General features: G+C 63.9%; 2 protein-coding genes across 10 annotated transcripts in view; both read right to left on the reverse strand.

The window, feature by feature from the left end:
* Positions 1 to 6,420: 6,420 nt before the first annotated feature.
* Positions 6,421 to 8,892, reverse strand: CHRNA10 (cholinergic receptor nicotinic alpha 10 subunit). Of its 3 annotated transcripts, XM_064411249.1 has the most exons (5): positions 8,821 to 8,892; positions 8,438 to 8,583; positions 8,006 to 8,160; positions 7,242 to 7,774; positions 6,421 to 7,142 (listed from the first exon to the last, which is right to left on the reverse strand). In XM_064411249.1, the coding sequence occupies exons 1-5, from the start codon at positions 8,879 to 8,881 to the stop codon at positions 6,676 to 6,678; spliced, it is 1,362 nt and encodes a 453-aa protein (XP_064267319.1). In that variant the 5' UTR covers positions 8,882 to 8,892; the 3' UTR covers positions 6,421 to 6,675. The 3 variants fall into 3 exon arrangements, with proteins under 3 accessions (XP_064267319.1, XP_064267318.1, XP_064267317.1); XM_064411248.1 differs by having other exon boundaries at positions 6,421 to 7,774; XM_064411247.1 differs by having other exon boundaries at positions 7,242 to 8,160.
* Positions 8,893 to 10,099: 1,207 nt separating this feature from the next.
* The window catches only part of NUP98 (nucleoporin 98 and 96 precursor), a 36,467-nt gene continuing 30,726 nt past the window's right edge, over positions 10,100 to 15,840 (reverse strand). For all 7 annotated transcript variants that reach the window (XM_064405083.1, XM_064405109.1, XM_064405097.1 and 4 more), the window contains 6 exons: positions 14,387 to 14,529; positions 13,687 to 13,908; positions 12,623 to 12,864; positions 11,929 to 12,083; positions 11,450 to 11,561; positions 10,100 to 10,516 (listed from right to left, as the gene is read on the reverse strand). In XM_064405083.1, the coding sequence (XP_064261153.1) occupies positions 10,305 to 10,516; positions 11,450 to 11,561; positions 11,929 to 12,083; positions 12,623 to 12,864; positions 13,687 to 13,908; positions 14,387 to 14,529 (1,086 nt within the window). In that variant the 3' untranslated portion in view covers positions 10,100 to 10,304. The remainder of the gene's footprint in view (positions 10,517 to 11,449; positions 11,562 to 11,928; positions 12,084 to 12,622; positions 12,865 to 13,686; positions 13,909 to 14,386; positions 14,530 to 15,840) is intronic.

The raw sequence follows: 15,840 nt of genomic DNA on the forward strand, positions 1-15,840 counted from the left end.
CTCAGGCCTTGGCAGGGGCTGCCCAGGGAGCTTGGCAGTGCCCATCCCTGGGGGTGGCACTGTGCGGCCGCGATGTGCCCGATGCCCACGGCGAGCCCCGCTCGGAAGGGCCGGCTCAGCTTTGGGGCGGTTTTGGGGCGCTTTGGGACACTCGGGACACCGGGGGGGGGGGGGGGGGGCAGCTCCCAACGGCCCCGCAGCGACAGCGCCGCCCGACGGCAGCACCGGGAACTGCAGCACCCGGTACCGGCACCAGCACAGAACCGGGACAGAACCGGGACAGAACCGGCACCGGGGCAGAACCGGCACCGGGCTCAGAACCGGGACAGAACCGGCACCGGGACAGAACCGGCACCGGGACAGAACTGCAGCACGCGGTACCGGCACCGGCACAGAACCGGGACAGAACCGGGACAGAACCGGCACCGGGGCAGAACCGGGACAGAACCGGGACAGAATCGGGACAGAACCGGGACAGAACCGGCACCGGGGCAGAACCGAAACCGGGACAGAACCAGGACAGAACCGGGACAGAACCGGGACAGAACCGGCACCGGGACAGAACCGGCACCGGGGCAGAACCGGCACCGCGTTCCCGTGTGCCCTGTTCGGTGCCCGTCCCTGTTTGCTGTCCCCGTGCGGGCTCTGCGGGTCACAGCTTTTGCCGCAGCACACCTGCGGTCCTGCCCCACCCTGCTGTGCCCTCGCCCTGCCCGTTTTACAGAAGAGAAATAAACCCTGGGGGCACTGGAGCCCTCCCGGCTGCTCCCGCAGCTCCTGCCGTGCCCGCAGCGTTTTCCACTGGGCAGCTCCGAGACACCCAACCAGCCCCAGCTGTGGCTGGGCGTGTGGCAGTCTGTCCTTCCGTAGTCCTCTGTCCTTGCCCTGCCAGCCCTGCCCAGCCCGGCAGGGACACAGAGAGGCACCTGCACCCCCCGAGCTGCCCCTGCCCTTCCAGGGCCTTTGGACTGACGAGATGAGCTGCCAGTGGCTTCCCCAAAAGTCCAACAGGTTGTTGGTTAAGTTATCAGCTGTATTTATTGCTGTAGGCTTGCCTCAGATGCTGCCTGAGCAGGTGGTCAGTGTGTTAGGAAAGGAATAAAGAGGAAAAGTCGATGGGATGGGAAATTCAGCCTCTGCCTCAGCTGGCTCAGCTTCACGGACCTGCCCCAGGTGATGTTTTGAAGGGGCCTGCAAGAGAGATGGAGAATAAGGGATGGGGAGATGGGAAAAGGGGGATGGCTCCAGTGCCAGAGGGCAGCAATGGATGGGATCTTGGCCATGAGGAATTGTTCCTGGCAGGGTGGGCAGGGCTGGCACAGGGTGCCCAGAGCAGCTGGGGCTGGCCCTGGATCCCTGGCAGTGCCCAAGGCCAGGCTGGGCACTGGGGCTGGAGCAGCCTGGCACAGGGGAAGGTGTCCCTGCCATGGCAGGGTGGCTCTGGGTGGGATTTAAAAGGTCCTTTCCAAGTGAAAGGGCTCTGTGATCTGTGAGCAGTCTGGGCTCTCCTGTCCAGCTGGCAGGTGAGAGCTTCTTGCTGTCAAGGAACACTGAGGAGCTGCCCCGCTGGCCTGGCCTGCACAGAGGAGTCTGTCTGCATTTCTTCACCACCTTTAAGCCCTCGTGTTCAGTGGGAGGTGGGGAGAGCTGGGCTTGGCTGGGAACCTGTCCCTGCTCGGCTGCAGTGACACCCAGAGAGCCATGCTCAGCAGACTCTGGGCTGGAGTGTGGCACAGCCCTGGGGTCCTGGACGGTGCCGTGCAGGAAACCAGCCATGGATTTAGCCCAGCTCTTAGCACAGGACTCTGCACACCGAGAGCTGCAGCCATAAACCATGGCACCGCTCCCCTGGGGAGTGCCAGGTGTGCCCAACTCCCACCCGACAGGAAAGTGATGCCATGGAGCTTCCAGAGCAAGCACTGTGGCATCACTGTGCAGTCACGGAGTGGTCTGGGTCGGGAGGAACCTTAAAAACCATCTCACTGCAATCCCCCTGCCACGGAAGGAACACCTTCCCGCACCCCTGTAGGGACGGGGGCAGAAGTGAAATGGGGCAAATAAGGAACTCGTGGGTTTTGATAATTTATTAATTAGAAAAGCTTTCCAAGGCTCCCGGAGGGCAGTGCCCACGGCCCCTCTAGTCAATGTACCTCACTGTCACCAGGGGCCTGGCGAAGTGGACGTGGCGGCTGCGGCGGCGCCGGCGCCGGACGTGTCGTGTCCACCAGCCCACCAGCAGCTCCCTCAGGGAGGAGCAGAGCTCCAGCAGGCCGCACCCGGCCCCGCTGCCCCTCTCCTCGGGCACCTGCTGCCGGGGCCTGGGCACGGACAGGGAGCCCCTGCCCCGAGCAGCGGTGACGGTCGTGCCCGGCCCCAGCGAGGAGCTGCTGCTGCTCCTCGGTGCCGTGGGGCCGCAGCTCTGCCCTTCTCCAGGGGCGAGGAACCAGTCCGTGGCCGTGGAGCCGCTGCCCGCTCCCAGCTCCAGCAATAAGCTGTTGACTCGTCTCTTGGCCCTGCCTCTGTCCTTCGTGGGCGCGCTGTCCATGCCCGCCGTGGGCCGCTCCTCCGCGGGGCCCTGCGGCGGCTCCTTGCCCCCCAGCAGCCCCAGCTCCACGGGCAGCTCAGGCTGGGCCCCCCTGCAGCCCCTCGGCATCCTCGGCCGCTGGGCCAGCTGTGCCCGCAGCTCCCAGCGCTGCCCCTCGAGGAGAGCCTGGCAGCTCTGCATGAGCCTGGCCTGAAAGTCTTGGGGCACCCCATGGTACCATCCCCGGAGCTCCAGGTCACCAGCACGGGCTGGTGAAGAGGCTCCCCAGAGAGCTGCAGGATCCCAGTGCGGGGAATCCAACCTGCTGGGGTGGCAGAGGCTGAGGCTGTTGTCTGCCAGGACACTGCCAGACTGTGGTGCCCAGCACTGTCTGCTCCTGTGGGGCCCCTTTTATAGCCTGGCAGAGTCTCCTGTGTGACATCATGGGGCAGCCAGAGCCCTCTTTGTGACAGTGTGGGGCACTCAGAAATCTCTTTGTGACAGTGTGGGGCAGACAGAGCCCTCTGTGTATCATCCTGGGGCAGCCAGAGCCCTCTTTGTGACAGTGTGGGGCACTCAGAAATCCCTGTGTGACGCCCAGGAGCCCAGGGCAGAGCCCTCGCTGCCTTGGGTGCAGGGCTGTGACAAAGAAACTCGTGAGATAATAGAGACAAATTACAAAAAAATCGAAAGGCAAAATACAAACAAGAAAAGAGGAAAGAAGTGATGTGATGGGGGGGGCTCTCCTGGGCACAGCGGCCACCGAAGGAGGAGTTTTGGATTCTCAGGGAAGCTAGAGGGAGGCAGCAGGAATGGAGAGGGATGGCCTTTGGGAGAGGGGCAGCAAAGCAGGAGGTGACAGGGATGTCCTGAACTCCTGCAGGGGGAAGGGAAGGGCCAAAGCCCCGCTAGAACTTAATGTGGCTATTGCTGTGAAAGACACTAACACTCACTTTTACAAATAATACCTTCGCTTTGCTTTGCTTGGGGTATTTTTTTTGGTTTTTTGTCTTCATTGCTGAGAGGAAACGTTGAGACAAAGAGTGAGGAGAAGTCCGAGGTGGCCAGGGCTGAGGCCTGAGAGCGTGGGTTTGGGGGAGTCGGCTCCTGCCTGGGCAAATCACTCCCTTCCAGGCCGGGTGCCCGCCGGGCTGGGCAGGGCTGGGAGGCGGCAGCGCCAGGGCAGGCACGGCTGCTCTGCACGGACACGGGCACGGAGACGGAGACGGGCATGGACACGGGCACGGGCACAGAGATGGGCACAGAGACGGGCACGGAGACGGGCAGGGACAGGGGCACAGAGATGGACATGGACATGGGTATGGACACAGACAGGGACACGGGCACGGCATGGACATGGGCACAGAGACAGGTAGGGACAGGGACATGGGCACGGGCATGGACACAGGTATGGACACAGGCATGGAGATGGACACGGGCATGGGCAAGGACACGGACACAGACACGGACATGGACATGGACACAGACAGGGACATGGGTATGGACACAGACATGGACACAGACACAAACATAGGCACAGGCATGGGCACAGGGACGGACATGGGGATGGACATGGACACAAACATAGGCACGGGCACGGACATGGCACAGACACGGGCACAGACACAGACACGGGCACACACACGGGCACGGGCGCGTTCCGTTCCCGCGGCTCCGCTCGGCTCCGCTCGGCTCCGCGGGGCTCAGCGGCGGCGGCAGCAGCAGGCGGGGAGGCGGCGGCTGCACCAGGCTGCCAGGCAGCCCCCGAGGCGGGCGCGGAGCCTGCCCAGGGCCCAGCCCGGCTGGCGGCCCCGGCCCGGGGGCGGCGGCGGCGGCGCGGGCGGCAGCGCCGGGCCCCACCACGGGTCCGCGCTCGGGAGGCTGGCCGCCAGCCCCAGCGAGGAGCTGCTGCTGCTGCTGCCGCCCTCCGAGCCCGCGGCCTCGGCCACCAGCACGTCGCCGGGGATGAACCAGGCCAGGGCGGTGCCGCCGCCCCGCTCCGGCCCCCGGGCGCTGCCGCTGCCTCGGCCCCCGGCCCCGGCTCCGGCCGCGCCGCCCGTGCCCGCCTCGGGCCGCTCCTCCGCGGGGCCCGGCGGCGACTCCTTGCCCCCCAGCAGCCCCAGCTCCACGGGCAGCTCAGGCTGGGCCCCCCCGCAGCCCCTCGGCCACTGGGACAGCTGCGCCTCCAGCTCCTTGCGGTGCTCCTCGAAGAGCGCCTGGGAGTCCTGGCAGCTCCGGATGAACCTTGGGAAACGCCTCCTGGAGCTCACGGAACCGCGTGGGGAGCTGCCATGGGGCAGCCCGGTCTGTGCTGATCCCCGTGCCCTGCCCACGCTGCCCTGCCCCTCCAGCCGGCCTCTCGCTGCGCTTGGATGCTTTGGGCTCCGACGGATCCTCTGCAAGAACCACGGACGGGTGAGACAAGAGCAGCTCCCCAGAATGCTCCACACTGTCCTGCCAGGCATGCCACACCAACACACCCCAAACCCACACGGCCCGGCCCAGCCCAGCCAAACTCAGCCCAGCCCAGCCCGGCCCGGCCCAGCCCAGCCCAGCCCAGCCCAGCCCAGGCCGGCCCAGCCCAGCCCAGCCCAGCCCAGCCCAGCCCAGCCCAGCCCAGTGCACACAGCAGATCAGAGGCCACCTACCCACAGGCGCTTGTCCCGTAGCATGACAATGACCAGGATGAGTTGCAGGACCACCATGGTGATTGCCACCAGCTCACCCACGGTGAAGATGTTGAGGAAGGCCATGGCACCGTCCCTGTCACTGGCACGGGCTGGTGAAGAGGCTCCCCAGTGACCTGGCTGGGGTGGCAGAGGCCCTGGTGCTGCCAGTCTGCGGTGTCACAGCACCCCATGGTCCCTTTTATAGCCCAGCAGGTGGGCAGAGGCCCCTTTGTGACAGTGTGGGGCAGGGAGAGCCCCCTGTGTGACATCACAGGACAGGCAGAGGCCCCTGTGTGACAGCTGAGTGCCACTTGACAAAGGGGACATGCCCAGGTGCCAGGCTATGGAAGTGGAGCCGTGGGGCCAGCAGGAGCACACAGGCAGTGCTGGGCAGCTGCAGCCCCCATGGCAGCTCCCCACGCAGTCCCAGGAGCTCCAGGAGGCCTTCCCAAGTTCATCCAGAGCTGCTGGGACTCCTCGTTTTCTCCTGCAGGACTTCAGGACATCCCTGTCACCTCCTGCCCTGCTGCCCCTTCTTCCAAAGGCCATCTCTCTCCAATTGTGCTGCTTCTGTCCTTGCTTCTCTGAGAATCCAAAACTCCTCCTTTGGTGGTAGCTGTGCCCAGGAGAGCCTCCCCCCATCACAACACCCACCAGTCCTGGAGAGTTTATCATCTCCTTCCCTTCCCTTCCCTTCCCTTCCCTTCCCTTCCCTTCCCTTCCCTTCCCTTCCCTTCCCTTCCCTTCCCTTCCCTTCCCTTCCCTTCCCTTCCCTTCCCTTCCCTTCCCTTCCCTTCCCTTCCCTTCCCTTCCCTTCCCTTCCCTTCCCTTCCCTTCCCTTCCCTTCCCTTCCCTTCCCTTCCCTTCCCTTCCCTTCCCTTCCCTTCCCTTCCCTTCCCTTCCCTTCCCTTCCCTTCCCTTCCCTTCCCTTCCCTTCCCTTCCCTTCCCTTCCCGGGGCAGGACAGGGTCCCTGAGGGGCCCGGCTGCCATGGGACGGTGGCACAGGCTGGGCTGGGTGGCACAGATGGACCACAGGAGCAGCCTGCCCTGCCCAGGGTGGGCAGCAGCTCCAGAGCTCCCTCTGGGCCCTGCACCCCTCCCCGTGGGAAGCCCCCACCCCTCTCCTGGGGACCCCCAAACCTCAGCCAGGGCTCAGGGCCTGACCCCCCCTCCCTCCCCGGGCAGCCCCTGTCCCAGGCAGCAGGGGCAGGACACACATTCCACAGTTTATTTCCATTTTTGTGCATTTCTCAGGTGCAGGATGCCACGGGGGGATGGGGGTGCCCGCTCTGGTACAGGGGGACAGGGGCTGGGACCCCCCAGCCCTGCAGGTGGGGGTCCCACTCCTGGGCACCTCTCCTCAGTGACAGTGCAGCTCCCGCCCTGCAGCGCTGGGGGACCAGGGACGTTTGTGTCACCCCCATGAGGTGCCCACAGCCCCTGCTGTGCCTGGGGGCGGCAGCGCCGGGCCCGCAGAGCCGTCAGGCAGCGTTGCCCAGCACCAGCACGCTCATGAGGAAGACCATGAGGAAGAAGACCCACATGAAGAAGCGGTCCATCACCTTGGCCACCCTCTTCCACTCGCCGGCGCGGCGCTGGTTGGCGCGGTGGCGTCGGAAGCAGCCGGCGATGTAGCCCACGTTCCTCAGCAGGGCCTCGTGGTGGCACAGGCAGTGGTGCCAGGGGCAGCCCCTCACCTCCGCGCCCACCTGCCCCTCCGCGGGGCTTTCCCCCGCGGCCTCCCGCCCGCCCGCTGCCCGCCGGGGGCCCTTGCAGCTCTCGCCCACCTCGTAGACGCAGCAGAGCCGCGCCATGTGGTGCAGGATGAGCCGGCGCGCCCAGGGCGGCACGGGCCGGGCGCCCGGCCCGCAGTGGTGCACGTTCATGATGAAGATGGTGAGCGCGGTGGAGGCCGTGATCATGGTCATGGTGGCGATGTAGTACTTCCCTGCGGGGGCAGCGGGCGCTGGCAGGGGGCACGGCGGGTCCCGCTCCCCACAGGGGCCCCGCTGCCCCCGTGCCAAGCCCGAGCCCAGCCCCGGCTCACCGATGAGCGGGACGCTCTCCGAGGGGGGCATGCTCTCGGCCACCAGCAGCTGGAACACGGTGAGGGCCAGCAGCACCGTGACCCCCAGCGACACCTTCTCGCCCGAGTCGGCCGGCAGGTAGAAGCCCAGGGGCGCCAGGAAGGAGACCATGATGCAGGGCAGGAGCAGGTTGAAGATGTAGAAGGAGGCGCGGCGGCGCAGCAGCAGGGTGAAGGTGACGTCGGGGTAGGGCTCGGAGCAGCAGCCGTAGGTGATGACGTTCCTGGTGGCCGGCATGCCCAGCACCTCCCACTCCACGTTCTCCACGAAGTCCGTCAGGTCCCCGCTGTCCAGCTGGTTGCGGAGGTCGATCTGGTTGCCGTTGTGGGTCCAGGAGCCGAAGGTGAGGCGGCACTGCTGCCCGTCGAAGGGGAAGTAGGACACGTCCACCTTGCAGGAGCTCTTGGTGATGGCGGGCGAGTCCCAGGTGACGTGCCCGTCGGAGCGCAGCACCACGTTGGTCTCCATGGAGCCGCCGAAGCGCTCGTCGGCGCTGGGCAGGGAGGGGTGCCCGTGGGGCCACATCCCCTTGCAGCCCCTGGCTGTCCCCTCCGTGGTGGGGTCAGTCCCACACCCGGCTGCTGCCAGCACCCCCGCCCCCCTCTCCCTGCATCTCCCCCTCCAGGACCCTCCTGCTCCCCGCCGAGGCTGGCAGCCCCCCGTGCAGCCCCCCGTGCGGCCCCAGCAGTGCCCCCAGCCCCAGCCGGGTGCGAGCACCACGCACTTGTTGTAGAGGATGATGTCCGGCCGCCACACGTAGCTGCTGGGGATGCGGATGCTGTCGATGCCGCCGTACTCGTCCTTGTCCCAGGTGAGGTGGGCGTCCAGCCACGTCTGGCGGACCCACAGGTAGGAGGTGAGCACCTGGTTCCTCTCGTCCTGCCGAGGGGAGAGGGTGGGCGTGGGGGAGCGGAGCCGGGGCCGCCCCGCTGCCCTCGGCCCCAGCCCGGTGCCCCGCGGAGCTGAGGGGGCTCCAGGGGCTGGTGCTGGATTTGGGGGGACCGGGCTGTCTGCAAAGCGCTCTGAGCCGATCGAGGCCGCCTGGGGGGCTTTGGGGGCGGACCCGGGCTGCTTCCAAGGGCTGAGCGTGGGCGGGGGTCGGGCCGGTGCCGGTGCCGGTGCCGGTGCCGGTGCCGGTGCCGTGCCCGGCGCTCACCATGTCGATGATCTGGGCCAAGGTGACCTTGAGGGTGACGTTCAGCGCGCGGTCCGTGTCCTCCACGGGGCGCAGGGCGCTGGAGTAGTTGGCGAAGAGCTCGTGGAGCAGTTTGTAGGCGAACCTTCCCGGCGCGCCCCGGCAGCCTGGGGACACCGGGAGCGGGGCTTGGAGCGGCCGGGGTGCAGCCGGACCCCTCCCGAGGGATCCCCGGGACCCGGCCGCGGGACCCCCCGGCAGCTGGCAGGGACGGGGAGCACGACGGGACCCCCCGCCCCCCTCACCCCAGCCCACCCCCAGCCCGGGATTCCCTCGTGCGGGGCGATGCTGCCCCAGGGACCGCCCCCGAGGGGGGTCGGCGCCCCTCGAGCCCCGCTGCTCACCCGGGGCCGGGAGGACGCCGGCGAGGCAGAGGGCGAGGCACAGGCGAGCGCCGGGCTCCATCCCGCCGCCGGTCCGGGGACACGGGGGGGCGGGTGACGTCAGGGCGGGGACAGGGCGGGGGGGCACGGCACCCACGGCGAGGGGTCACGGTGGGTGACCCCCCTGGGCCCGGCTGGGAGGGGGCAGGGGCCGGGGGGGGGCTCCGGGGGCAGCCGAGCCCCTTTGGGGACGGGTTTGGGAGGCGCTGGTGGCAGCACGCGGTGCCTGTCACTGCCCGGCACCTGCACAGCCCGGGGACACCGCACCGGTGACACGGGGACACCGCACAGCGACACGGGGACACGGCGGCGGTGACACGGGGACACGGCGGCGGCGGAGGAGCCCCGGAGCGGAGTGACCCCCCCGAGCAGCAAGGGACATCCCGCTCTCCGGTCTCGGCAAAGAGCAAGGGAAGGGAAGGGAAGAGGCAGATCGCTCCCGTTCGTGGGAGGAAAACCCCGGGAGTTTGAGGGGCAGCGGCGCCGGGCTCGGGCTGCCGGAGCATCCCCGCTCCAGCGCCGGGGAATCCGCCGCTCCTCTCCCGGTGCCTCCTGTCCTGGCACCTTTCCCACGCCGAGCCCCGGCGGCAGATGCCGAGCGGTTTTGAGGCCGGAGGTTTTGTTTCCAGGCGGTGAATTATTCATCCCAGCCCGTCCCGCCCGGGCCGGGGCCGCTCAGGCCCAATTACAGTAATGGAAGGAGGCGAAGCCGCAGTGACCCGGCCCCTGCACAGCCAGTGTCACCTGAACGTGCCACCGCCCAGGGCAGGGACACCTTCCCCTGTGCCAGGCTGCTCCAGCCCCAGTGCCCAGCCTGGCCTTGGGCACTGCCAGGGATCCAGGGGCAGCCCCAGCTGCTCTGGGCACCCTGTGCCAGCCCTGCCCACCCTGCCAGGGAACAATTCCTCATTGCCAAGATCCCATCCATTGCTGCCCTCTGGCACTGGCAGCCATTCCCTGGGTGCTGTCCCTGCAGGCCTTGTCCCCAGTCCCTCTGCAGCTCTCCTGGAGCCCCTTTCAGTACCACAAGGCCACAATCCGGTTTATCTGGGTTCCAGGTGATGTTTCCTCCCGAGATTCTGAAGGAGCCTACCCTGCTCACCACCGAAGTAAGGTGGGATTGTATCAGACCTTCCTGGGCTGTCCTTACCCACCACACACCCAGCCCGGGGTGACACAGCAAAGAACACACACCCACAAACCCAAACCCCGCCTTAAAAACCAAAGGAACCCGTGGGAGTACTATAAACATTTTATTTGTGGTTTTCAAAAAGACAGGAAAATAATCTAGAGCATTTATTTATATTTTTCCGATAAAAACCTTCCGACCCTCCTCATGCACGAAGACCCTCGGCGGCGCGGTGCCCGCGGCGCTCGGAGCGTTTCCCGGGGCAGCTCCACCTCGCTGCCCGTCCCGGAGGTGTCCCGGAGGTGTCCCGGGCGGCTCAGTGCGCGGCCAGCGCCAGCTCGCGCAGGTAGGCCTGGGTGAGGCCGCGCAGCTCCTCCAGCGCGTAGTCCTCGGGCATGGGCAGGCGGCCGATGTGCGGGGCCAGCAGGCGCAGCGGCACGCGCGGCTCCGCCGCCTCGGGGCCCGCCTCGGGGCCCTGCTGCAGGCTCAGCACCGCCCGCAGCACGTTGGCCACGCGCTTCGCCATGTCTGCAAGAGCAGGGACGGCACCGTGGTGGTTTCATGAAAACGCTCTGCTAGCATTTTTAGCCTATTCTAGCTGAGCAGCCTCAGAAAAGGAATGCAAGCAGTGACTCTCTGATGGCTGGGGAATGGGGTCTGGACATTGTTCACCAACAGCTGCACCTTGGATTGGGCCGTGTGGATTGTTTCTACTGAATGACCAATCCCTGGTCCAGCTGTGTCAGACTCTGAGAGTCACAGGTTTTTGTTATCCATTCCTTTCCAGCTTTCTGATCAATCCTTTCTCTCTATTCTTTTCCGTATAGTTTTAGTGCAGCATTTTAATATAATATCATATAATATAATAAATCAGCCTTCTGAAACATGGAGTCAAGATTCTCATCTCTTCCCTCATCCTGGACCCTCGAACACACGCACACAGGGACAGTGGCTCTGTGTGTGCTCCGCCCCAGAGCAAACCCAGCTGGGGCTGTCAGGGGCAGGGGCAGCTCGGGAGTGAAGGCACAGGGTGTGCTGTCCTCTCCCTGCTCCCTCCCTCAGCACAGGCAGTGCAGTCACAGGGGGAGAGAAAACAGGCTGTGCTAGGGGGGTTTAGGTTGGATATTGGGGAACAATTCTTCCTCCCTGCAGAAATGGTGGCATAGGGGGGACAGGAAGAGGGAATGGGCTCAGGTCAGATACTGAGAAAATTCCTTCCCAGATAGGGCTGTGCAGCCCAGGGAGGTGGTGGAGTCCCCACCCCTGGAGGGATTTCACAGCTGTGTGGATGTGACACCTGGGGACATGCATCAGTGATGGCCTTGGCGGTGCTGGGGGATGGCTGCCTGGTCTTTTCCAACCTAAACGGCTCTGTGAGTTTGGGATACAGCTGCTGCCCAGGAGTCAGCCAGGTGTGGAACTGGCTGTCCCCGGGAGCTGCTGGGCAGGGTGTCACCATACCTGACTGGGCCAGGCGGTCCTTGGCCGTGTGGCACTGCAGCTGCTCTATCCTGTTGCACAGGGACGTCACTTTGGTGTGTAACCGCTCCAGCTCGTAGGTGGAAACATCCAGCTGGAAACAAGCACAACTCAGCTCCAAGGCCAAACTCACCCACCAGGTGACACTACACCAAAACCTGCCTGAATCCACACCAGAGCAGGGAAAGGGGAAGCCTGGACAGGAATGTGGGGAATGGACACTGAGACTGCTGGGTTTGTCCTGTCCCTTTCCCCTGTCACTGTCACACACCCACAGGGCACATCTGCAGGGCACAGCCCACCCCTTGCTGTGCCAGCAGGTAGCAGAGCCCGGTTTTAGAGCTGCCCCATGTTCTGTTTGAAGTGCCTGCCAAGGAGAAGCACTGACCCCCCTCAGCAGCCAGTGAGGGCTTCAGTGCAGCCCCCTGTGAGCCCCCAGGGACGGAAGCAGCTGCCCCTACCTGCTGAATCCTGTCCAGCATCTCGTTGACACGGATGTAGTCGAGGTAGACCAGCCCTGCCAGCTCCCAGTCCTGGATGAGCGCGCTGCGCTCCGGGGGCGCCAGCTCCTCCAGGAACCCTTTCAGGTACTTGTAGTTCTCGTTGATAATTGCATCTGGGGAGAACACGAGTGAGGAACAGAGGCCACAGCAGGGACACCCACACAGCAGGGAAACGGAAGGCCACTGCTGTCCTTGTTGCAGAGGCCCCTGTGCTCCAGGAAGGTGGGGCTGTGCAGCAGGGAAAGCACTGCTGCTTCCCTTTTGTCCAGGAAAAGCACCACACCAGGTATCCAGGGAGAGCTGCTTTGGAACTGCCAGGCCCTCTGTGCTAACTCTGCTGCTCCAAACCCAGCCTGATCCCTTCACTGGCCACCCCACGGCTTGGAACCATGGTGTCACTCACTGGTTTGGGTTGGGAGGGACCTTAAATATCATCCAATCTCACCCCCTTCCACTTGTCCCCAGTCCCTCTGCAGCTCTCCTGGAGCCCCTTCAGGCCCTGCCAGGGGCTCTGAGCTCTGCCTGGAGCCTTCTCCTCCCCAAGCGAGCACCCCCAGCTCTGCCAGCCTGGCTCCAGAGCAGAGGGGATCCCACTCCCACTCCTGCCATGCCTTTGTGTGCTGCAGGAAGCAAGAGGAGCACCAAGACCCACCTGAGGCCAAGTGCCGGACAACCAGCTTGTGGCACTGGTTCCAGTGCCCAGCCTTGAAGAGGAAAAGGGCCTCCTTGTGCTTGTCACCCTCCATCCTGGCCCGAACGGCCTTGGCCTCGTGGATCCAGCGCGGGGGCAGGCACAGGCGCTGCGTCAGGAAGCTCTCCTTGGCCCAGGACTCGGCGCTCTCGGCCAGGGCGCAGTGCCGGCTCAGCAGCTCCCGCACCGCCTTCTCCCGCACGCTGGGGACACAGGGCAGCTGTCACTGCCCCAGCCCTGCGCCCGCCACCCGCACACGGGGCAGCACGCTGCTGCAAGACGGGCTGCAAGGCCCTCCCGCCCCGCCCCACGCTGGGATTCTGGGGTTCTCCCAAGGGGCACAAAGCCTCCAGGTGCACAGCTCCAGGTGGGAGAAGCCTCTGCAACCACAGGTCTGTGGGACTGACCCCCAGTTATTGTAAGGCCCAGGACAGTCACTCAGGGTCACTCAGGATATGTCCAGCCAGGACAGTCACTCAGGGTCATTCACTGTGTGTCCAGTCCAGGACAGTCACACAGGGTCACTCAGGATGTGTCCAGCCCAGGACAGTCCCCCAGGGTCACTCAGGATGTGTCCAGCCCAGGACAGTCACACAGGGTCACTCAGGATGTGTCCAGCCCAGGACAGTCACACAGGGTCACTCAGGGCATGTCCAGCCCAGGACAGTCACTCAGGGTCACTCACTGCATGTCCAGCCCAGGACAGTCACCCAGGGTCACCCAGGGTGTGCCCAGGACAGTCCCCCAGGGTCACTCACTGTGTGTCCAGCCCAGAACAGTCCCCCAGGGTCACTCAGGACATGTCCCACCCAGGACAGTCCCCCAGGGTCACTCAGGGCATGTCCAGCCCAGGACAGTCACTCAGGGTGTGCCCAGGAGAGTCCCCCAGGGTCACTCAGGGCATGTCCAGCCCAGGACAGTCACTCAGGGTGTGCCCAGGACAGTCCCCCAGGGTCACTCAGGGCATGTCCAGCCCAGGACAGTCACTCAGGGTGTGCCCAGGACAGTCCCCCAGGGTCACTCACTGCGCGTCAGGCTCGTGCAGCATGACGAACACGGCCCACTCCCAGAGCCCCTCGCTCTCCAGCTGGGCAGCATAGCTGGTGTTCAGCACGCCCCAGCTCTGCTGGGACAGGTGTGAGTAGTTCAGGGCCCGCAGCACCTCCCACAGGTGCCAGCTGAGGCGGAAATCCAGCGGGTCACAGGTGACACTCCTGGGATCCAGCAGCTGGTCAAGCTCGTAGGACCTGCAGAGAAATCTGGTAACTGGGAGAGCTGACTGTGCCCACAAAACCACATCCAATCCCCTCCCTTCACCCACCCAGTGTGATTTACATCAGTGTGGGGGTTTGGTTTGCTTTTTTAACAAGAAAATGAACAGTATTTACTGCTAAACTCTCATGGGTCTGCACCCAGACTGTCACCCCTTTTCCTCTGTATGTGCTCCTCTGCAGATTTCTCACTGCCTTCAAAAAAGGCAGCTAAAGAGAAGCCTTCCTGCACTATTCAAACATAGAAAGCACCTAAAACCCCACAAATGTGCCCCAAAGATTAAGGTTCCCCATCTCTACCATCCCCAGGTGACACCACCTTCTGTCAGGGGTGGGGCTGATTTTGGACTGCTCCAAGAGGTTCAGGCTGAATTCATACCCCTGGCTGGTGAACTCAGGCAGTCACTGACTGATCATGACTTTCCTAAATACTTGTTTAACTCTGCCCACTTACCTGTCACTGTAGAGCTTTAACAAATGGAAGCAGACATCTCTCAGGGGCCTGCCTCCGTTGTCATCTTCCTCAATGACATACCCAGAGTCTTCCAGGTAAGGAGGCAGAGGACAGCAGGCGTATTTTTCACACTCTGAGGTGTTCTAGGAATACAGTTTCAACAGTAAGTTTGAAGATCATATTCTGAACAAAACTGAATTTCACATCTCAGCAGGCTCAGGAGACTCTTCCTGCATCTGCAGTTGTGATCTCCCCAAAACCAACATGAAAAACCTGAACTCAGAATGCTAGGGCAGGTTCATGTCTCACACTGAGCTCTTAAAAACCATTGCCTGGAGCTACAGCCAGCTCTCACACACAGCCTGCATTCCCAAAGGCTTTTATAGCTGGAAAACCACAGAGGCCTTGATGGAATGAAGTGGGTGCATCCCAGGGAGCCTTCCCTCTGTAGCCAAGCAGGGTCTGGGCAGCCACGAGCAGCACTGAGTCAGTGGGAACAATCAGCTGAGAACTTTCACTACAGCTGGGTATTCAGAAGTGCTCACTGTGCACACTAAATACTGAAGCTGTGACAAGTTCCCAGACTTGCTGCTGTGCTTAGCCTGCCTTGAGGATGGAGGGCTGAGCTGCCTTTAGTTAAATGATTAAACACGTTTTCCAGCAGAACCCTTTGTCCTGCTGCACACAGAGCTCTGCAGCAAGACACGGGGCTCTGCATAATGCATGGAGCCATGGGAGTGTGGGACAGGGGCTGGGGGGGACACACGGGGTGTGGGGCAGTGTTTGGGGGGCACACACAGGGTGTGGGACAGTGTCTGGGGGGCACACACGGGGTGTGGGACAGTGTCTGGGGGGCACACACGGGGTGTGGGGCAGTGTCTGGGGGGCTGGGGGCCACGCATGGGGTGTGGGGCACCATGGGCTGCTGGACAAGGCAGCTGACGATTAATGACCCCAGTGGGAGAACAGGCTGCCTGCCCCAAAAGGGCTTTCCTGCTGTTGGTCACTGTCCCTCTTCCTAATGTTGTGCAGCTGTCAAACAGCTAGACAAAACTGGAAATGCTCCATAAAAGGGAAATGCTCCACACAACTTATGATTCTAGAGAATCACAGAATGGTTTGGGTTGGAAAGGACCTTAAAGATCATCCAGTGCCACCCCTGCCATGGCAGGGACACCTTCCCCTGTGCCAGGCTGCTCCAGCCCCAGTGTCCAGCCTGGCCTTGGGCACTGCCAGGGATCCAGGGGCAGCCCCAGCTGCTCTGGGCACCCTGTGCCAGGGCGGAATTCCTTCCCAGTATCCCAGCTAACCCTGCCCCTCTGGCAGAGGGAAGCCATTCCCCCCATACCCTGCACTCAATCCCACATCCAGCAATTCCTGGCTGCTCAGGGAGCCTCTGTGCAGCACCAGCAGGCAGGAGCACCCTGAAGGGCTCCTTCTGGGCAGGAGGGAGT

Source organism: Passer domesticus, chromosome 2, assembly GCF_036417665.1.
Source record: "Passer domesticus isolate bPasDom1 chromosome 2, bPasDom1.hap1, whole genome shotgun sequence".
Classification (NCBI taxonomy): Eukaryota; Metazoa; Chordata; class Aves; order Passeriformes; family Passeridae; genus Passer; species Passer domesticus.